Here is an 18,814-nt window from a genome sequence, read left to right as displayed (position 1 = left end):
TTTTTGAGAAATCTCCATACTGTTTTCCATAGTGGCTGCACCAGTTTACATTCCCACCAACAGTGTATGAGCGTTCCTTTTTCTCCACAACCTCTCCAACATTTGTCACTTTTTGTTTGGGTTATTTTTGCCATTCTAACAGGTGTAAGGTGATATCTTAGTGTAGTTTTGATTTGCATTTCCCTGATAATCAGCGATGATGAGCATCTTTTCATGTGTCTATTGGCCATCCATATATCTTCTTTGGAGAAATGTCTTTTCATGTCCCCTGCCCATTTTTTGATCAAGTTGTTTGATTTTTTGTTGTTGAGCTGTGTGAGTTCTTTATATATTATGGAGATTAACCCTTTGTCAGATAAATAACTTGTAAATATTTTTTCCCAACTAGTGGGCTGTTTTTTTGTTTCAATCCTGTTTTCCCTTGCGTTGAAGAAGCTCTTTAGTCTGATGAAGTCCCATTTATTTATTCTTTCTATTGTTTCCCTAGATCATCATATATTTTAAAGGTGCATAAGGACTAAAATTAGGAAAATGAAATAGGCAGGGTTAGCTGGCCACAGTACAAAGCATACTGCTTTTTTCGAAGCTTGACCTCTCTAGGCACTTTGACTTGCCTCATTGTTAGATCTCTGCTTTTCCCTTTCCCTTTCCCTCTGTTCTGTTTATCCTCTAAGTCCCAGTTCACTGCTGTGGGCCTCACGCATTTCCCTTCTTAGAGTTTCTCAAGCATGTTAAATATGAACTCCAAAATGTTGCAGTATTGTTTTGTATTGATTGCTGTTATTTCATCTTTGTTAGTTTTAGCATTTAAGTTCAAGTATAAATTTACTGACAGAAGGGAGTGTATCTTGTCCTTCTGTAGCACCCACTATGTGGCTAACTGTGTAGTAAGTGTTTAATAAATAAACACATACTGATATATTACTATTTACTTTTTACAACTGTAAACTTTTTGTTATAAAGATGATACAAATACATTTTAGTAAATTATTTTTCTCTGGATATGTGTATATTTTTATATGATATATATCAACTATAATCCCATGATCCAAAGACAGCTGCTAATCTTTTGTAGTATAACCTTCCAGGCCTTTTCTCCTCCATATTAAAAACCTAGACATATTTAATACAAATATATATATATATGGTATACACACTGCATAGTACTTAAACTTGTTGCTTTTAAATTGATATCTTCCCATGTCAATATAATATTTATGATTATCTTCAAATTGTTTTTATAGCCATGCTTTCTTTTTTTCATTGAGATATAATTGACTTTATAGCCATTATTACTAAAAAGTTTCAACTTCTTGCCGTCCTGTTCTTTTTTTTTTTTTTTGAGGAAGATTAGCCCTGAGCTAACTACTGCCAGTCCTCCTCTTTTTGCTGAGGAAGCCTGGCCCTAAGCTAACATCCGTGCCCATCTTCCTCTACTCTATATGTGGGACGCCTGCCACAGCATGGTGTGCCAAGCGGTGCCATGTCCACACCTGGGATCCGAACCGGTGGACCCTGGACCGCCAAGAATCGGAACGTGTGAACTTAACCACTGCTCCACTGGGCCGGCCCCTGTTCTGTTCTTATATAACGGGCAAAACACTGGTAGAAAGAGGAATGGAACTCATATTTATGGAACCTTTAATGTATGCAAGGTGCTTTGTCTCCTCGTTGCTCCCCATTCTTTTCTCCCATCCCCAGCCCTTAATCTGTTTCTTCTTTAGTTTTCCTAATCCCAATAAATGTCATTATTATCCATCCAAGTGTTGAAACAGAAACTTAGAGTTATCCCTTTTCCTCCATTTCTCTCGTCCTTCACATTATAGACGTCAGCAAATCCTGTTGACTCTACGTCCAAAGTAAATCTTCAGTCATCTACTTTTCTTTGTCTCCCGTTACCTCTCTACCATTTATCTTGCTTGAACTACCAAACAGACTTCTAACTAGCCTTCCTATTTCTGCTTTTGACTCCTTACAAACTGTTGTCCATTCAGCATCAGTGATCTTTTCAAAACAGAATTGAGATTACCCTCCTTGCTTAAAACTCTTCACCAGATTCCCAAAACATTCAGTATAAAAATCCAAACTCCTTACGCTGGCCTGAAGGCCCTGCATAGTCCAGCCCCTACTTAACTCTCCAGTTTCCTCTGCAATAGTATTCCCCCTGGCTACTTAGGTTTTATGTATTCTGGCTGCTTGTCTGTTTCTTAAAATATGCCAAATTCCTTCCTACTGTAGGCCTTTTGCATTTGCCTGTCCCTTTGTCTGGAATGTTCTACCCTTAAATTTTCAAGAGACTAGTTGCTTATTGTATTTTAGATGTCAGCTCCAGCATCACCTTCTCATAGAAGCTTTCTCTGACCTCTGTGTGCTACCTGCTAAAACCAAGGAATAATCTCAGGTTAGAAGAAGTCTTGTAAATATTAAGTGAGATAAAATATGTGAAAATGTTTTATACTATAAAATATTAAATTTCAAAGCATTATTATAACATCTATTACATTTATAGCCTATGTTTTTAATTTCCTGCTTATTTTTAAGTTTCTCACATCTTTTCTATGTGTGAAAGTCTGTCTTTGTAAAACACAAACCAAATAAAGCCAGTCCCATTGAATAATTATTATACAAAAGATATTTTAGCAGCTATAGAGAAGAGGCAGTATTTCCTTACGTGATAAAATATTTATAGAAAAATTTGATCAAAAACACCACATTATCATCTCCTTCAACAAACCTTATTCTAATCAATAGTTTTCAGGTTTTAAATTTTTTTTTTTTTATCGCAGTAGTACATTTTGCTTTGAAAAAAGAAATAAGAATTTTCTCTAAACTTGGGACATTGTATTCTTGTAGGAGAGCTTTTGGGATTAAGAATGACCACATCTTATGGTTTATATAGTACATTTATGAAGTAAAAGTCAATATCTGTAATAAAAAGTGATGTAAATAAAAATGGAATTGTTTTTACTTACTATTGATTTATATTATGTTGGACCTTTTTTCTTTCTTCTTAAAAACTATTCCATCTAGCTAATGTTTAATGAAAGAATAGCTTTAAGAAATGACCAATGCATTCTATTTTGTGTTTCAGTCATAGTAGATTAATGATTATTTATTTTGAAATAGTTATCTAACTTACTCAAGTTGACTTCTTAATGGTACTCTAGGGCATTTATCACAATCTCAAAAAAATGTGGATAGCTTTATCTCTTTCAGGAATTTCAGTCATTCTTCTATCATTTCAAATTTGTTAGTAATCCATGAAGAATATGATTCATTAAGTGTGGAAATCTTTGGTAAATTCATATTCATCACATTCTTATTATTTCTAAGGATTCCAGAAACCAACCAACCTAATTTTAGCTTTTGCTTTGAAACAAATGAAAATCTTTCAAGAGCATGTGGACCTTATCACACATATAAAAAGTAAACAGCTGGTTCCCTTTGGATATGTGCATTCCATGGACATCTAATCCTTAGTTGTATTTCACTGTACTAGAAACTATATGGGCTCCAAAGGAGATAGAAAACACAGTCCTTGGCCTCCATAAGTAGGGGGAAAAAGACTTCCCTTGGTAAAATACCCCAAAAACTATTCCAAGGAAATTCATTCCTGCATGTATGCAGTGAACAAATATTAAGTAAACATCAGTTATGTGCCCGGCTCTTGTTTAAGAACTGAGAAATTACCAGTGAGCAAAATCAGACAGAAGTCCTGGTCTTCATGGAGCATATTCTAGTGGAGGAGACAGACAAACCAAAAAACAAGATAAGTGAAATTCGTAATATGTTGGATGATAACAAGTGCCGTGGAGAAAAATAAAGCAAGGAAAGTGGGTAGAGAGTCTTAGGATATTGCAGTTTCAAGTAGGGTGCCAGCAAAGGCTTAACAGAGCAGAAGTTGCTTGATTGAAGACCTAAGGGGGATGAGGGAATTAGTCGTTAGGGTATCTGTGGAAAGAGTATTTCAGGCAAATGAATAACAAACAAGAGCTTAAGACCCTTAGCTCATCATGTTTGAGGAGCAACAAGGAAACAAAGTGGAGCTAAAGAGGAATAGAGGAGATGGAGGGAGGCTGTTAAAATAATCCAGACAAGCGAGGATGGTTCATAGTATTGTGGTAGCAGTGGAGGTGTGAGAAATCTAGATTTGCTGACAGCTTGGATATGAGATGTGAAATAGAGGGGAATCAGAATGTTTGATTTGCCAAATGGAAGGATAGGATTTCCATTTACTGCAGGAGGAGTGGAGTTTGGGGAGAAAGGTTTGAGATACTTGTTCGTCATCTAAGTGGAGATGTCAAGCAGGCCATTGGATGTGGCATTTTGTAGCATTTTGGGGGAAGAGATTTTGTAACCATGGGCCCCTAGGACCAGTTCAGCTGACCCCGTCTTATGAACAGAATAGTTAAGAGTGGTTTTTCAGGGACAGAGGAATGACCCCCTTGTCCAGTTCAGGCCACTTGAGACCACCAGCCCATCAACTGGGCCTGTGCTATTGCCTAAGTGAGCCTTTTGACATCAAGGGGCTGAAAATTCCATCCTTAGATCATACCAACACCACCATTTTGTGAACATGTGTCCTATGAAGAGCAATCATCTTTCTCTACACTTTAGACTGTCCTGCCCTTCATCCCATAAATTTTGCCCCAAGCCCTGGATTGGAGAGACAGATCTGAGAGCTCATGCCTTCTGTTTCCTTGCAGATTGATCTTGCAATAAAGCTGTGTTCTTTTCTCAAAAGCTGATGCTATAATGATTGGCTCTTTATGTGTATTAGGCAAGAAATCCCAATTTTGTGTGGTAACAGTTTGGCAGGAGAAATAAATATGAGCAAGTGTGATATGTTGGTGAAATGTGCTGGGAATTAAGAGTGAGAGAAAAATCAGTAAAGAAAAGGCTTCAGGATGGAAGAGAAATTTTAAGCTGGACCTTTCATAAATGAAAAAGAAAGAGAAAGGAATTCTAGTTAGGGAAAATGTCCTACCATCTTAGAATATCATCTAGAAATAAATCTGAATGCTTTACTACCTTATCTTCTTTTTTTTTTCTTACTTTAAACTTTTCTAATGAATCATATAGTATTATGGAATATAGGTGAATAGGAAATATTTGTTGACTCATAAATGGGAATAACATTTTTCAAAGGTTTATTTTATTAATCAGTATTTAGTCATTGGAACTTAGGTGTTTTTTTGTTCTAGATTTTTTCATTGTGCCCAAAATATACATGATATAAGATTTACCATTTTAACCATTTTAAATATACAATTCAGTGGCATTAAGTGCATTCTGAAATTTAGTTTCGTGTATAAAAAAATATTCTCCCTTCTCAAAAAATCAACATTATTGCTTATGAACAAATGGAATTTAGAGCTGTTTGGGCTTTACTTCCAAGAGCATTGAGCATTCTGCAAGCCTCAGAATTCTAAACAATTATCACTTTTGTTTGAAAGGTTGAGATAAGCAGAAAAACAAAAATTAAAATTAGTGCCTTACTTCTAAAACGACTTTTTCTTCATTTGAAAACTGACTTTCCATTTCAGTGTCATTCTTAGTTGTCTGGGTCACTGTTTAAAGTAATTTGAGTGTATCTTACTTACCTTTGATTCCTGCCTCACACAGAAACCAAATGCTCAGATAAAGTTCTAGTACGTCTCTGGAGCTTAAGGTGCTTTTCAAAAATGAGCTGTGTGCTGTGCTTCATGATTTCTGCCTCCTTACTGCTTAGATTCCTCTCAAAGTATGTGCTTTATTTTTAGTTTGATTTTTGTTAATTATGTTATATCTTACAATTCATTTTGGATTTTGTAAAATACTTGAAAGGGTGTGATATGCCTATGTTTTGTGAGTTATAAACCTTGGAAATTCTGTCTGTGTATTGATTCCAGTGCCTCTTTTTCTAGGGAACAAAGAAGGAAGAGATCGAAGGTGAAGTGGAAGTGACTGGCTTAATTCAGCCTGCGGAAGTGTTTGCTCCTAAAAGCCTGGTGTTGGTATCCAGATTAGATTATCCAGACGTTTTTAGGGTAAAGAACTCATAGTTGTCATTATTGATTTGTATTATTGTGTAAATCTGTTTTGAGTGAATCATGGTAACAAGTTCTTTGTATTTAAGAAATCTTTAAATTGATTTAGGAATTCACCAATAAAATAAAATTAGTGTGAACAGAAGAAATGTTTTTATGTTGCGTGAAACAAATAAACAAATATGTTAATATGACTATTTAAACATCTAAGGATGTAGTGTTTGTTTTAAAATAGATCCTATGTTTACTGATTCCAAAATTTATGAATCCTAAAGAAATCATTTGATTACCTGTAGCAAATTTAAAATGCATAGTAATATAACAACTTTGTATATTTTTATTCACCTTCTTTTGAGGAGTCTAGGTTCAAGTAAATAGAATGGATATTTGCAATTTCAAATATTTCAGATTGTGCTACTTCCAACATTGCTTTAAAATGTTGATTATTTCCATGTATTTCCTTCTTTTAGACTCTCAGAACTTTCAAATGTAAGGAAAACTTGTAGTTATAAATATGTTTGAGCTTTGAAAGAGGAAGGTTTATTTTTCTTATTTCACTTGCTACCTTTAGTTATAGTAATGTTGACCATTATCCAGAGTCAGAGGTCTTTGGAAAGTATAAACTATACTTTAAAATATCCAGAGGACTTGGGAAATTAATACATAATTTCTGGAAAACTTTTTCTTATGGTTGAAGTTATATATATTCTAGAAAAATTAACTTAGAGTCAAGATTTCAATAACAATAGTTAACTCCTACAAGTAATAATTTTTCAGAGCCACACATTTTAATAAACTGAAAGATTCATAAAGATTGCATTTTGTCTTCCATTTTACCACCTACCTTCTTCTAAGCTTAAAATGTTAGTCACGTCTTGTCTCTGTTTTGCTATCCTTTGTAATAATTCACGTAAGTTAAACTTTTCTGTAGAATAAATGTTCTGAATTTGTAAGAATCACAAAACAAGATAAAATGTTTAAATTTTTATCTTGAAATTTGGAGATTTGCAAAGTAAGTTGACACAAAAACAGTTTTAAGCCCTACAAATTTGCTAGAGTGGTTATCTGAGCACAAGCACCTGTTTTACAAATTATGGATTTCTGCTTTTTACAAACTTAACTCAAAAGCTCATTTAGAGCTTCTGGTTCTGGAGGAAGATTTAATAAACTTAATAACATTTGCTGCTTAAAATTTATTTCATGGTCACTGTAGAATATGCTTTACTAGGTTCAAAGAGAAATTTATTTCATGGTCACTGTAGAGTATGCTTTACTAGGTTCAAAGAGAAATTTATTTCATGGTCACTGTAGAATATGCTTTACTAGGTTCAAAGAGAAATTTTCCTAGGAGCAAATGTCACAACAATTTATTTTTAGTGCTTACTTTTTCCGTGAAATAACCACATGCATCTTCTCTTTGCAGGCTTGCTTGGGTTTGATCTACACTGTATATGTAGACAGTCTGAATGTCTCCTTGGAAAGTCTCATTGCAAACCTGTGTGCATGCCTTGTCCCAGCGGCCGGAGGGTCTCAGGTAAATAGAATAAAGGAAGAGATGAAGAGGGCCTGTTCTTTTTCTCCTTTCCTCTAGTTAATTTAATTTATGACATAAAGGAGAAAAGAATTTTTAAAATATTTTTGTTTTAAAGAGGATCTTAGTTTACTTAAGCATTGTCCCTATGGTCTGCCTTCTAGAGACCCAAGATTCCATTCTTTTCTTAGGTCATGAGGTTAATTTTAACACAGGGTTCACCTCTCACATAGCATAATTAGAAGCCATATTTTGTGTAACTTGAGCTCTAGTTTACATTTTCTTGGAAATACACTTTTTTAAGTTGAACTTTTAAAATGTATTCTTTCTATCTTTCTTACTCCTGTATATAGTTAAACTTCATTTTATTAACTTAAATTTAAAAATTTTGAGTGATAAAAATTAGGAGATAACAAGAAAACTCTCAAAACAATTCTTTGTAACATTATAACTACTTCTGAATAGATTCATTTATTTATTAATGTCCCTGGATAACAGCAGTTATACATGATCCTAAAATCATTTTGTGTATTGTTTGTAATCTTTAATAGAATAACTTGCCTTTACGCTTTGAAAGAAGAGGGCTTATTTTTCTTATTTTAATTTGCTACCTTTAGTAATGATAATATTAACCATTCTTCAAAATCATAGATCTTCTTTGGAAAGCATACGCTCTGTACCTTAAAATTTCCTAAGAATTTTGTCACAGATTAAGCCTCAAATGAGGACATTAAACTCTTTTATTGAAATAAAACTTTCTCAAAGTGGTCATGTGCTTTTCTTCTTTTGTGTGTCTTGAGATTTTCATATTTGTCTCTGAAGTATAAAAATAAGAACCTCAGCTGCTATGACTTAATATTTCTAGGGAACCATACTTAAAAAAAAGAGAGATTTTTCCATAAGTCCTAAAATTGTTCAGTTTACTTACTTTGCATATTCTTATGTAATATTGGGGAACAGGACAGCCCTCTAAAAAGTACATTGTTTGTCATCCGTCTGTCAAAGATGTTACTGATAGTGAAATTGGCATCCCTTTTCTTTACCCTTTGTCTTTTTGACTGGCTTCTGTCTTTCCCAGTGTCTTTTATTACTCTGAAGTTTTTATCTTCTTTTCTTCTTCCTGCTCTCTCCTCCCTCATTCTCCTACCTCTGCTCTAAGGGCAGAATATGAAATGTAAGTTTGGTCACAGTTGTAGCTAGAGTTTAAAGCAGTGTAATTATTTTATGGGTCTTTATTATGATGGGATTTTTGTTTATTTTATTTTATTTTATTTTTTTAACTTTATAAAGTTTTTTATTGCGGCTACTAGAAATTTTGAAATGACCTATCTGTTTCATACTATATTTCCTTTATTTTTCCCAGTTTTATTAAGATATAATTGACATATAAATGTTGACTTTGACATTTTATTATTTTTTAGTTAAGAATGATTGTCACTGATTTTTGTATCTCATCATGACTAGATTTTCAACTTTCAACTCCTGAATTTTCCTATACCATGTTCAGTTTGGCACAAAGTAGCTTGAATGTTTTGGGCTACATTCTTGCCCTTTGCATCAGTTAATTGGATCTTATATGGTCATCATCTAATCCAAATTTCAACTTCAGAGGGATTTGTAATTTTAAGAAAATATCTGAAATCATTTGTGTTTGTGTGTTTTTCTCCCATGCTGCAGAAGCTGTTTTCCTTGGGTGCAGGAGATAGACAGCTGATTCAGACTCCTTTGCACGATAGTCTTCCCGTCACAGGCACTAGCGTGGCTCTTCTGTTCCAGCAGTTGGGTATGTCTTCTCTCCCATTTTCAATGTCCTCTTTTAGAAGCCTACAAAAAAATATTTATTCTAAGCTCACGTGACTTGATATGAATCAAGAAAATAAAAAACAAACCGTTAAATAGCTGATACACAAAATATATAATTATGTGGGTCCTGATCTTAACTAGTATTCATTCTTTTCTATTTTTATTTTAGTTTTTAGGCCTCTTTTGCTCTGGAGTCAATTACTTTTAGAAAGTAAACATATTTTATTTTATGCTTTAAAAGATGAATAGATAGTATATTTTGCTTTTCATTAGATGAATTGCTTTTGTAGAAAACTTGTCAGATGGAGCTAAAAGTCCTGTTTTTCTCATTCCACCATCTGTATCAGGACTTTATCTCCAATTTTCTAGCAACGGCTAGGATGAAGAATTGGGAGGAGGACACTAGAGAGTGCCATCTGTACCTTGGACAGCTTGTACTTCATTCAAGGAGTAATACAACTTCAAAATGAGGGTGTCTCAGACTAAGGCTGCCAGAGATTCCCATTTGCTTTACCTCTTGCTTGTCCTTTATATGCACTTGCATGAGTGTTGCACTCTCTTTGATTCAGTGTTTGTCGTTGTTCTTCATCTGTGTTTGTATTTTTCTAGTTATATTGAAACCTTCCCTTCCCTAGGGTTCATACTCTGCTTTTCCGGGGAATTCTTAGTTCCTTGCACAAAAATTCTGCCCTCTTGTTTCCCTGCTATCTCATGTTGAATTTTGCTCCTTGCTCAGCTCTGTAATTTATCACTCTTTTTTCATTAGTAGCCTCATCCTCATTCTTTTGCTGTGACTTCGCTCAGTTAAATTTAGAAAACCTTAGAAGAGATTAATGTAAATATAAGCAGAGTATCCTAATAATGATGAATGGTGATACCAGTCCCAAAGCAGTAGTTCTTCCCTATTACATCTGCCTCCCCTCAGGAGTTCAAACACTGAAAAATTACATATCGCTTCTTCTCTTCCCCCTGTAAGTTTGTACTCACTGAATCATCTCAAATAAGTCCTAATGTAATTAAAGCTATTTTCCTCAATGTGTGAAAAAGGTCATTTTTCCCTAGTGGTGCTTACTTCTCTAAAGAACATCTGGTTGATTAAAATCCTCCCTCTACAATCTTTTGGAAATAATTTTAGGGGGTTTGTGGACTACCTTCAGCCTGTCCGTGGTCCCTTCTAACCATTTACTTAATTGATTTTAGCCAAGCATATTCACTGACTTTTTTCCTTTTAGAAAGGGCTGTATACTTGTAAAGGATCAATCCAAGCAAAGATTTACTGTGAAGAGGAAGAGAAGGATATGACACAAATAAAATAATTTCACATTGCTGAATGCTACCATTTAATCTTATACTTGAGTACCTTATAAACCTCTCATGCTTTTGAGTTTTTACTGTGATATGAGGGAAGTTGAGGGGTTGTTACTGGCATTTAGTGCCTAGGACCAGGGATATTAAACATCTGTTATGCATGACATATATGCACCAGAAGAATTTTTACCTCAGATACCAGTAGTAATCCCACTGAGAAAAACTGCTATAGATAAAGTATAAATTTATAAAGTCTTGGACCTCTCCTCCAGTAATTTGGCCTATGTAATTCAGACTAACCCTTTTATCTCTGACCACTAGAAAAGCTGTACAAATATAAACATCTGCTTGAAAGCATCAGAAACAGTAAAGAATTACTAAGCCATGGTCCAAGAGAAGAAGAAAACCTAGAGAAGTAAGCTAGACATTTGGGACCAATTTTTCGCAGAGCACCTGTTGATTTTGGAAGAAGGAACTGCAAAGCTGATCAGCACTATTGATATTCCATGGGCAAGGGGAAAATTGGAATTCAGGTTGTACCAAGGCAGGTTCCTTTATGAAGCTCTCATGCTTTGAGTTGGGACATAAAGGACCATAACCTAGGACCACTCCCAGGTAAATCACAAGTAGACAGGCCCCCTGAGGAACTGAAGTACAGCTTGAAATCATTTCAGTCCCTTGAAATGGGTTACGGGGATTCTTGATGCTCCTGTCTCTAGCCATATAGAGGAAGTAAAAGTAAATTCTCTCTGGACGAAGATAAATGTATTCTAGGCCTCCAATATGTCTATAATTTTTCATATATGTGCCCAACACTCAATTCAAAATAATCAGAAACACAAAATCTAAACCTATATGAAAGAAATACAAAAGAAACCGTAGGCAATAGAAAAGATCCACAAGGTGCCAGAAAATAGTTATCAGATTCAGTTATTAAAATAACTATGGTTAAAATAGTGGAGGAGATAAACAGTCAAGAATGAGAATTTGGAGAATGACATCAGCAAGATGACAGAATAGGAAGTCCCAATCCTTGTTTTCCCACAAAAACATCAATTTAACAATGATATACAGACCAAAATACCTTTATGAGAATTCTAGAATTCAGTTAAGAAGTTTCAGTACCCTAGGTGATCACAAAGCTGAGAGCAGCCACATTGAAACAGGTAGAAGATCATTTCAGTTTACCTGGTCAGCCCCTCCCCCAAGCCAGCATAGCTCTGCGCTGGGAGAGGATGCCTCAGCTTTGCATCTTCTATTTGGGGCTTGGGGGTGGGGAGAGGAGTAGATTGTGCATCCAGTGTTCCAGCGTTATGGAGGGCTGCCCAAAGGGCTAGTTTCTGCCTCACTTCATTCAAAGCACTGAAATAATCAGCATAGCTTGGATGCCTGAGGGCCACTGAGAAGCAAGAAGAGTGAGGGTGGCTTGCTGCAACCGCCACAGCGTGGCACACTTAGGAGAAGGTGCACCGCCTGAGGCTTGTCCCCGGGGAAGGAGGGAGAGGAGCATCAACATTCTAGCTTTTCAGAAGGCTGCCTGAACATTGGCAAAGACGTGGAGGAATTGGAACTTTCACTGCTAATGAGAATGTGAATGGGACAGCTACCTTGGAACACAATTTGACTTTTTTAAAAAGTAAAACATGCGCCAGCCCCTTGGCCGAGTGGTTAAGTTCGTGCACTCCGCTTTGGCGGCCCTGGGTTTCGCCAGTTCGGATCCCAGGCATGGACATGGCACTGCTCGTCAGGCCATGCTGAGGCAGCTTCCCACATAGTACAACCAGAGGCACTCACAACTAGAATATACAACTATGCACTCGGGGGCTTTAAGGAGAAGAAAAAAAATAGAAGATTGGCAACAGTTGTTAGCTCATGTGCCAATCTTTAGGGAAAAAAAAAAAGTAAAGCAAACCAAATAATCCAGCCATTCCACTCCTAGACATTTACCTAAGGAAAGTGATGGCATGGTCCATAAAAATATTTATATGCGATTGTTCATATTTTATAATAGTAAAACTCTGGAAACAAACTCGATGTCCATGATTTGTAATGGATAATGGTGATGGTAATGGAGAAATGATCTGTGGTTTATTGATATAATGGAATACTACTAAGCAATATAAAGTAATGAATTATTGATACATGCTACAGCATGGATTAATCTGAAAATAATTATGCTGAATGAAAAAAGCCAGACGAAAAAGAATGCATAGTATATAATTCGATTTCTGTAAGGCTCTAGAAAATGCAGTCTAATCTCTGGTAACATAAACAGGTCACTGGTTGCCTTTGGAGTGAAAAGAGAGGGATTACGAAGGGACGTGAGGAAACATCAGAATGATGTTTGTGTTCATTATCTTGATTTTGGCGATAGTTCTACAGGTATATACATATGTCAAAATGTATCAAATTCTACAAGTGAATTGAAAACATATGTTCGCACAGAAACTTGTACATGACTGTTAATAGCAGCATTATTTATAATAGCCAAAAACTGGAAACAATGCAAATGTTTGTCAGCTGATGAATGGATAAACAAATTGTATATCCACATGATGGAATATTATTCAACCACAAAAAGGAAGCAAGTGTTGATACATGCTACAACATGGATGAATCTTGAAAACATTGTTAAGTGAAAGAAGCCAGACACAAAAGCCACATAGTGTATGCTTCCATTTATATGAAATGTCTAGAATAAGCAAATCCATAGAGACAGAAGGTAGATTAGTGCTTGACAGGAGCTGAGAGGAGGGGCGATGGACAATGTCTGTTCATGAGTATCAGATTTCAGGTCATGAAATTGTTTTGGAGTAAAACACTGGTGATGGTTTTACAACCTGTGACTATACTCAAAACCACTGAATTGTACACTTTAAAAGGGTGAGTTTTATGGTGTGTGAATTATGTCTCAAATAAAGAAAAACTAATAGGGCTTGTCAAAAGAAGCCGGGAACCATCTTGAAGAGGTTTGCAGTGGATCTAAGGTGCATTTTGATCTTCCAAAATGAAAATAGTTTCAGTTGATTGAAACTTAGCAAATATTTTTAAATCCATGAATTCATAATATTAAAATAAAAAAATTGTTACCTCAGAATATGACGGGGAACTACTTTATCTTGAAAACTTATCAATAAAGGATAATCCATCGTGCATTTATTCTGCCTTGCCTCTATGAACTATACAGTACAGGGTAACTTAAGTGTAGTTGAGGGGAATTGTCCCTTTTTAAAATTATCCCATCAGTAAGTGAAAAATTATAGAAATAGAACATCATCATTTTACAACCCTCAGTGAATGAAGATCTAAGCATCAACAACTGTTATCACAAGAAGAAAAAGAAACAGATATCATGTACCTAGCCTTGCCAAACACTACCTGTAGTTTTGCCAGAAAGATTAAATCTGAGTCTGATGACAGGAGATAGGGAAGATAGGCGAACACCTGGAACTGCACCAAGAGACTGCAATTGTCAAAATCCAGTCTCTCAGAAACGTTATCAGTCAAATGTCCCAGGCTCTTTAACACATAAATTATAGGGAAAAGAAACGAATGGAGCGGAACCTCTAGGTTAAAAGAGATTTAAAACTCATCCCATTGTTAATAGAGTGAGATTGAACTATAGTGTCCAGGGATGCACATTTGGGTGATAAAACTGCCTATAGAAGAAATCAGGAAAGTGGTTAATAGAATAAAGTCAGGATAATGGCTACTTAATGGCAGTAGAGAGGTGGTTCTGTTTAGCGACACGTGGAAGGGCTTCTAGGGTTGCTGGCAAAGTTCTCTTTCTCAATGTAAGTGATATTTGTAAGATAATTCATTAAGCCAAACATTTGATTTGTATGATTTTCTATATTTGTGTTTTATCTTACAAGAAAAAAAATATTTTTAAAAACTTGTAGAGCTATCCAGCTTTTTATATGTATACCTAACTTTTATTATTTGAAAAAGTGCAATCCTTGAACAAATTAGAGATTGTCTCCTTCTCAGATAATGAAGAGTCTAGAGGTAGGCAGTATGGAGCTGCTGTATTGGTTCTCAGATGTCTCCAGGGATGGTATGGAAATTCTGCTCTCTGCTTTTCCCCTGTTAACAGGGAGTTTTCCCTTACTAGACTGTGAGCTTCAAGAAGTGCCTTGTCTTACTCTGTGTCCTCTATATCTGACAGAGTGCCTTGGGCGCAGGAGGCATCGATGTTTGTTGACTAAATGAATGAACACACTAGCCATGAAGAAAAGGACAATCATGTCTCTTTAGGAAATGTTCTGTGTATGAATGAAGTGTGCCAAAACACATGATGATTAGTCATTTGAAGATCAATATTCTCTAGTATTTTGAGCTTAATTATCTTTTGCTTACGTATTCAAAATTTACTGTTTCAGAGAAAGAATAAGGAAAAGATAAGGAAGGAAAGGAGAAAGAAAGTTGACTCTAAAACCGCACTGTATGCAGAGTTGCAGTTTCCAGAGAATGTGGTGCTGATAATTCTGTCTAAAGGCATGCTCTTATCACCAGTCATTTTGGTTGGACTGTTGTTGAAGGCCAATATTAGACTATTATCAGAGTTCACTACCTGGGTTAGGAGTGGGATGCTGGTGGTGGATTTTACAAAGCATAGACAGGAAGCAGATAAAACTATAAGATTTTTTTGTAGCCTTGACTAGTTTTCCTGTGATAAGTCTAAATGTAATGATAGCATTTCCTTGGTTCTTCTCTCCAAGGATTGTTATGATAATGAATTTGTTTTTCACAGTTTGAGAGGTCTCTGTTTTTGCCTCAAATTATTATGCAGACTTTTGCCATCTCCCATCTCATTCCCCGTAAGTTTCTGTTTATCACCTTCATCTCTTCCTTGCCATCTTTTTTGTTTGTTTGGTTCTTGTTGCAGCCTATGTGAACTATTTTTGTTTACCTGACAATTTGTCTTTTAAGTGTGGAAAACTGCAGTGGTTTTTTTGTGTTAATAAGATTGTACTCACAGGAACTGGTTTTTATAGCTACTCTGATTTTTTAATCTAATCCATAGCTGTTTAACTCAGGTGTCCCTCCTTGACCCAAATAATTTCGTGAAATTCTCGTGACGTCCTTTGTCGTATCTCTTCACCTATAATTTGGATTTTAACTGCAAACACACTAGTTTTAGAATTCTTATTCCTCAGTTTTTATAGTATACTATTTATTAAAGATTTTTAAAGTCACAAACTAAAATGATCTTAGTCCTTCAGCTGTCATCACTCTGTTTCCATGGTTAAACAACTTTAGTCTTGTGTCATCTGTGTTTTGATGAGCTTTATTGAGAAGTTACTGACATATGACATGTGTAAGTTTAAGGTTTACAGAGTGATGATTTGATGCATTTATGTATTGTGAAATGATTAGCACAGTAAGGTTATTAACACCTCCATCCCCTCACATCATGATCATTTGTGTATGTGTGTGCACTGTGAACATTTAAAATCTGCTCTCAGTAACTTTTAAGTATATAATACAGTATTGTTAGTTATAGTCACCATGCTGTACATTAGATCCCCAGAATTTATTTATTTTACACCTGGAATTTCTACCCTTTGACCAACATCTCCCCGTTTCCCACACCCCTTAACCCCTGGCAACCACCCTGTTTCTGTGAGTTCAGCTTTTTTAGATTCCACGTATATGTGAGAACCTAGAGTATTTGTCTTTCTCTGTCTGACTTGTTTCACTTAGCATAATGCCTTCACGGTGTATCCATGTTGTCACAAAAGGCAAGATTTCCTTCTTTTTTCTTTATTTTTGATGGTTGAATAACATTCCATTTTGTGTGTGTGTGTCTGTGTGTGTGTGTGTGTGTGAGATATATATATATGTATCACATCTTCTTTATCCATTCATCTGTTGATGGACACTTAGGTTGTTTCCATGTCTTAGCTTTTATGAATAATGCTACAATGAACACGGGCATGTAGATACCTCTTCTAGATAGTGATTTCATTTCCTTGGGATATATACCCAGAAGTAGGATTGCTGAATCAAATGGTAGTTCTATTTTTCATTTTTTGAGGAACTCCCATACTGTTTTCCGTACTGGCTGTACCATTTTGTATTCCCACCAAAAGTGCACAACAGTTCCCTTTTTTCACATCTTGCCAGCACTTGTTATCTCTTGTCTTTTTGATAATAATCATTCTAACAAGTATAAGATGGTATCTCATTGTGATTTTGATTTCCATTTTCCTGGTAATTAGTGATGTGAGCTGCTTTTTTGTGTGTTCTTGGCATTTGTATGTCTTCTTTGGAAAAATGTCTCTTTAAGTCCCTTGCTGTATTTTTAATTGGGTTGTTTTTCTGCTGTTGAGTTGTATGAGTTTCTTATATGTTATGTTTATTAATCCCTTATCCAATACATGGTTTGCATATATTTTCTCCTATTCCATAGGTTGCCTTTTCATTTTGCTGGTTATTTCTTTGATTGTACAGAAAGTTTTTAGTGTGATATAGTCCCACTTGTTTATTTTTGCTTTTGCTGCTCGTGCTTTTGGTGTCATATCCAAAAACTCATTGCCAAAAATCAATGTCAAGGAGCTTTTTCCTTGTGTTTTCTTCTAGTAGATTTATAGTTTTGGTTCTCAAATATATATAGTTAGTCCATTTCAAGTTATTTTTTGTGAGTGATCTGAGATAGGGGTCCAATTTCATTCTTTTGCATGTAAATATCCCATTTTCCCAGCACCGTTTATTGAAGAGATCATCTTTTCTCCATTGCATATTCTTGGCTCCTTTGTCAAACAGTAGTTGACCGTATATGTATAAGTTTATTTCTGCACTCTCAATTCTGTCCCATTGACTATATGTCTGTTTTTGTGCCAGTAACGTACTGTATTGATTACTATAGCTTTGTAATATAGTTTGAAATCAGGAAGTGTGATGCCTCTAGCTTTTTTCTTCTTTCTCAGGATTGCTTTGGCTATTTGAAGTATTTTATGATAGTTTTTTCTATTTCTGTGAAAAAGGTCATTATAATTTTGATAGAGATTGCATTGAATCCATAGATGGTTTTGGGTAGTATGGACATTTTAACAATATTACTTCTTCTGATCCATGAACATGAGGTATCTTTCCATTTATTTGTGTCTTCTTCAGTTTCTTTCATCAGAGTCTTGTAGTTTTCAATGAACAGTTCTTTCACCTTCTTGGTTAAATTTATTCCTAATTATTTTATTATTTTTGATGCTCTTGTAAATGAGATTTCTTTCTTTTTCAGATAGAGCATTGTTAGTATATAGAAAAAAAATGGATTGTTTTATGTTGGTTTCGTATCCTACAATTTTACTGAATTATTTTATTAGTTCTAATAGCTTTTTGGTGGAGTCTTTAGGATATTCTATATAGAAAATCGTATCATCTGCAGACAGACGATATTACTTCTTCCTTTCCGACTTGGTTGCTTTTTTTTTTTTCCTTGCCCCTTGCTCTGGCTAGGACTTCCAGTATTATGTTGAGTAGGCATGGTGAGAGTAGACACCCTTGTCTTGTTCCTGATTTTAGTGGGAAATCTTTCAGCCTTTCACTATTGAGTAAGATGATAGCTGTGGGCTTATTATATATGGCATTTATTATGCTGAGGTACGTTACTTCTGCACTCAATTTGTTGAGAGTTTTTATCATGAGAGGATGTTGAATTTTGTCAAATGCTTATTCTGCATCTGTTGAGATGATAATATGATTTTTTAATCTTCCATTCTATTAAGGTAGTGTATCCCATTGATTGATTTGTGTATGTTGAACCATCCTTGCATCCCTGAGATAAATCCCATGTGATCATTGTGTATGATTCTTTTTAATCATAAAATCACTCTTTTTAATGTACTGTTGAATTCATTTTGCTGGTATTTTAGTGGTAATTTTCACATCTGTATTTATCAAAGATGTTAATCTATAGTTTTCTTTTCTTATAGTGTCCTTATCTGCCTTTTTTCTATCAGAGTAATGCTGGCCTTGTAAAATTAGTTGGGGAGTGTTCCGTCCTCTTGAGTTTTTTGGGAGAGTTTGAGAAGGATTGATATTAATTCTACTTTAAATGTTTGGTAGAATTCACCAGTGAAACCATCTTGTTCTGGACTTTTCTTTGTTGGGGTGTTTTTGATTATAATTTCAATCTCCTTAC

The 18,814-nt window shown here is 35.2% G+C and overlaps 1 protein-coding gene across 8 annotated transcripts in view; it reads left to right on the top strand.

Moving 5' to 3' along the window:
• Window positions 1–18,814, top strand: part of SBF2 (SET binding factor 2) — a 466,103-nt gene that overhangs the window by 226,825 nt on the left and 220,464 nt on the right. For all 8 annotated transcript variants that reach the window (XM_023646035.2, XM_070274751.1, XM_023646034.2 and 5 more), the window contains 3 exons: window positions 5,907–6,029; window positions 7,453–7,563; window positions 9,238–9,343. In XM_023646035.2, coding sequence (XP_023501803.1) covers window positions 5,907–6,029; window positions 7,453–7,563; window positions 9,238–9,343 — 340 coding nt within the window. The remainder of the gene's footprint in view (window positions 1–5,906; window positions 6,030–7,452; window positions 7,564–9,237; window positions 9,344–18,814) is intronic.

The sequence above is a fragment of the Equus caballus genome, chromosome 7 (genome assembly GCF_041296265.1).
Source record: "Equus caballus isolate H_3958 breed thoroughbred chromosome 7, TB-T2T, whole genome shotgun sequence".
NCBI classification, from domain to species: domain Eukaryota; kingdom Metazoa; phylum Chordata; class Mammalia; order Perissodactyla; family Equidae; genus Equus; species Equus caballus.
This window is presented reverse-complemented; position numbering and strand designations above follow the sequence as displayed.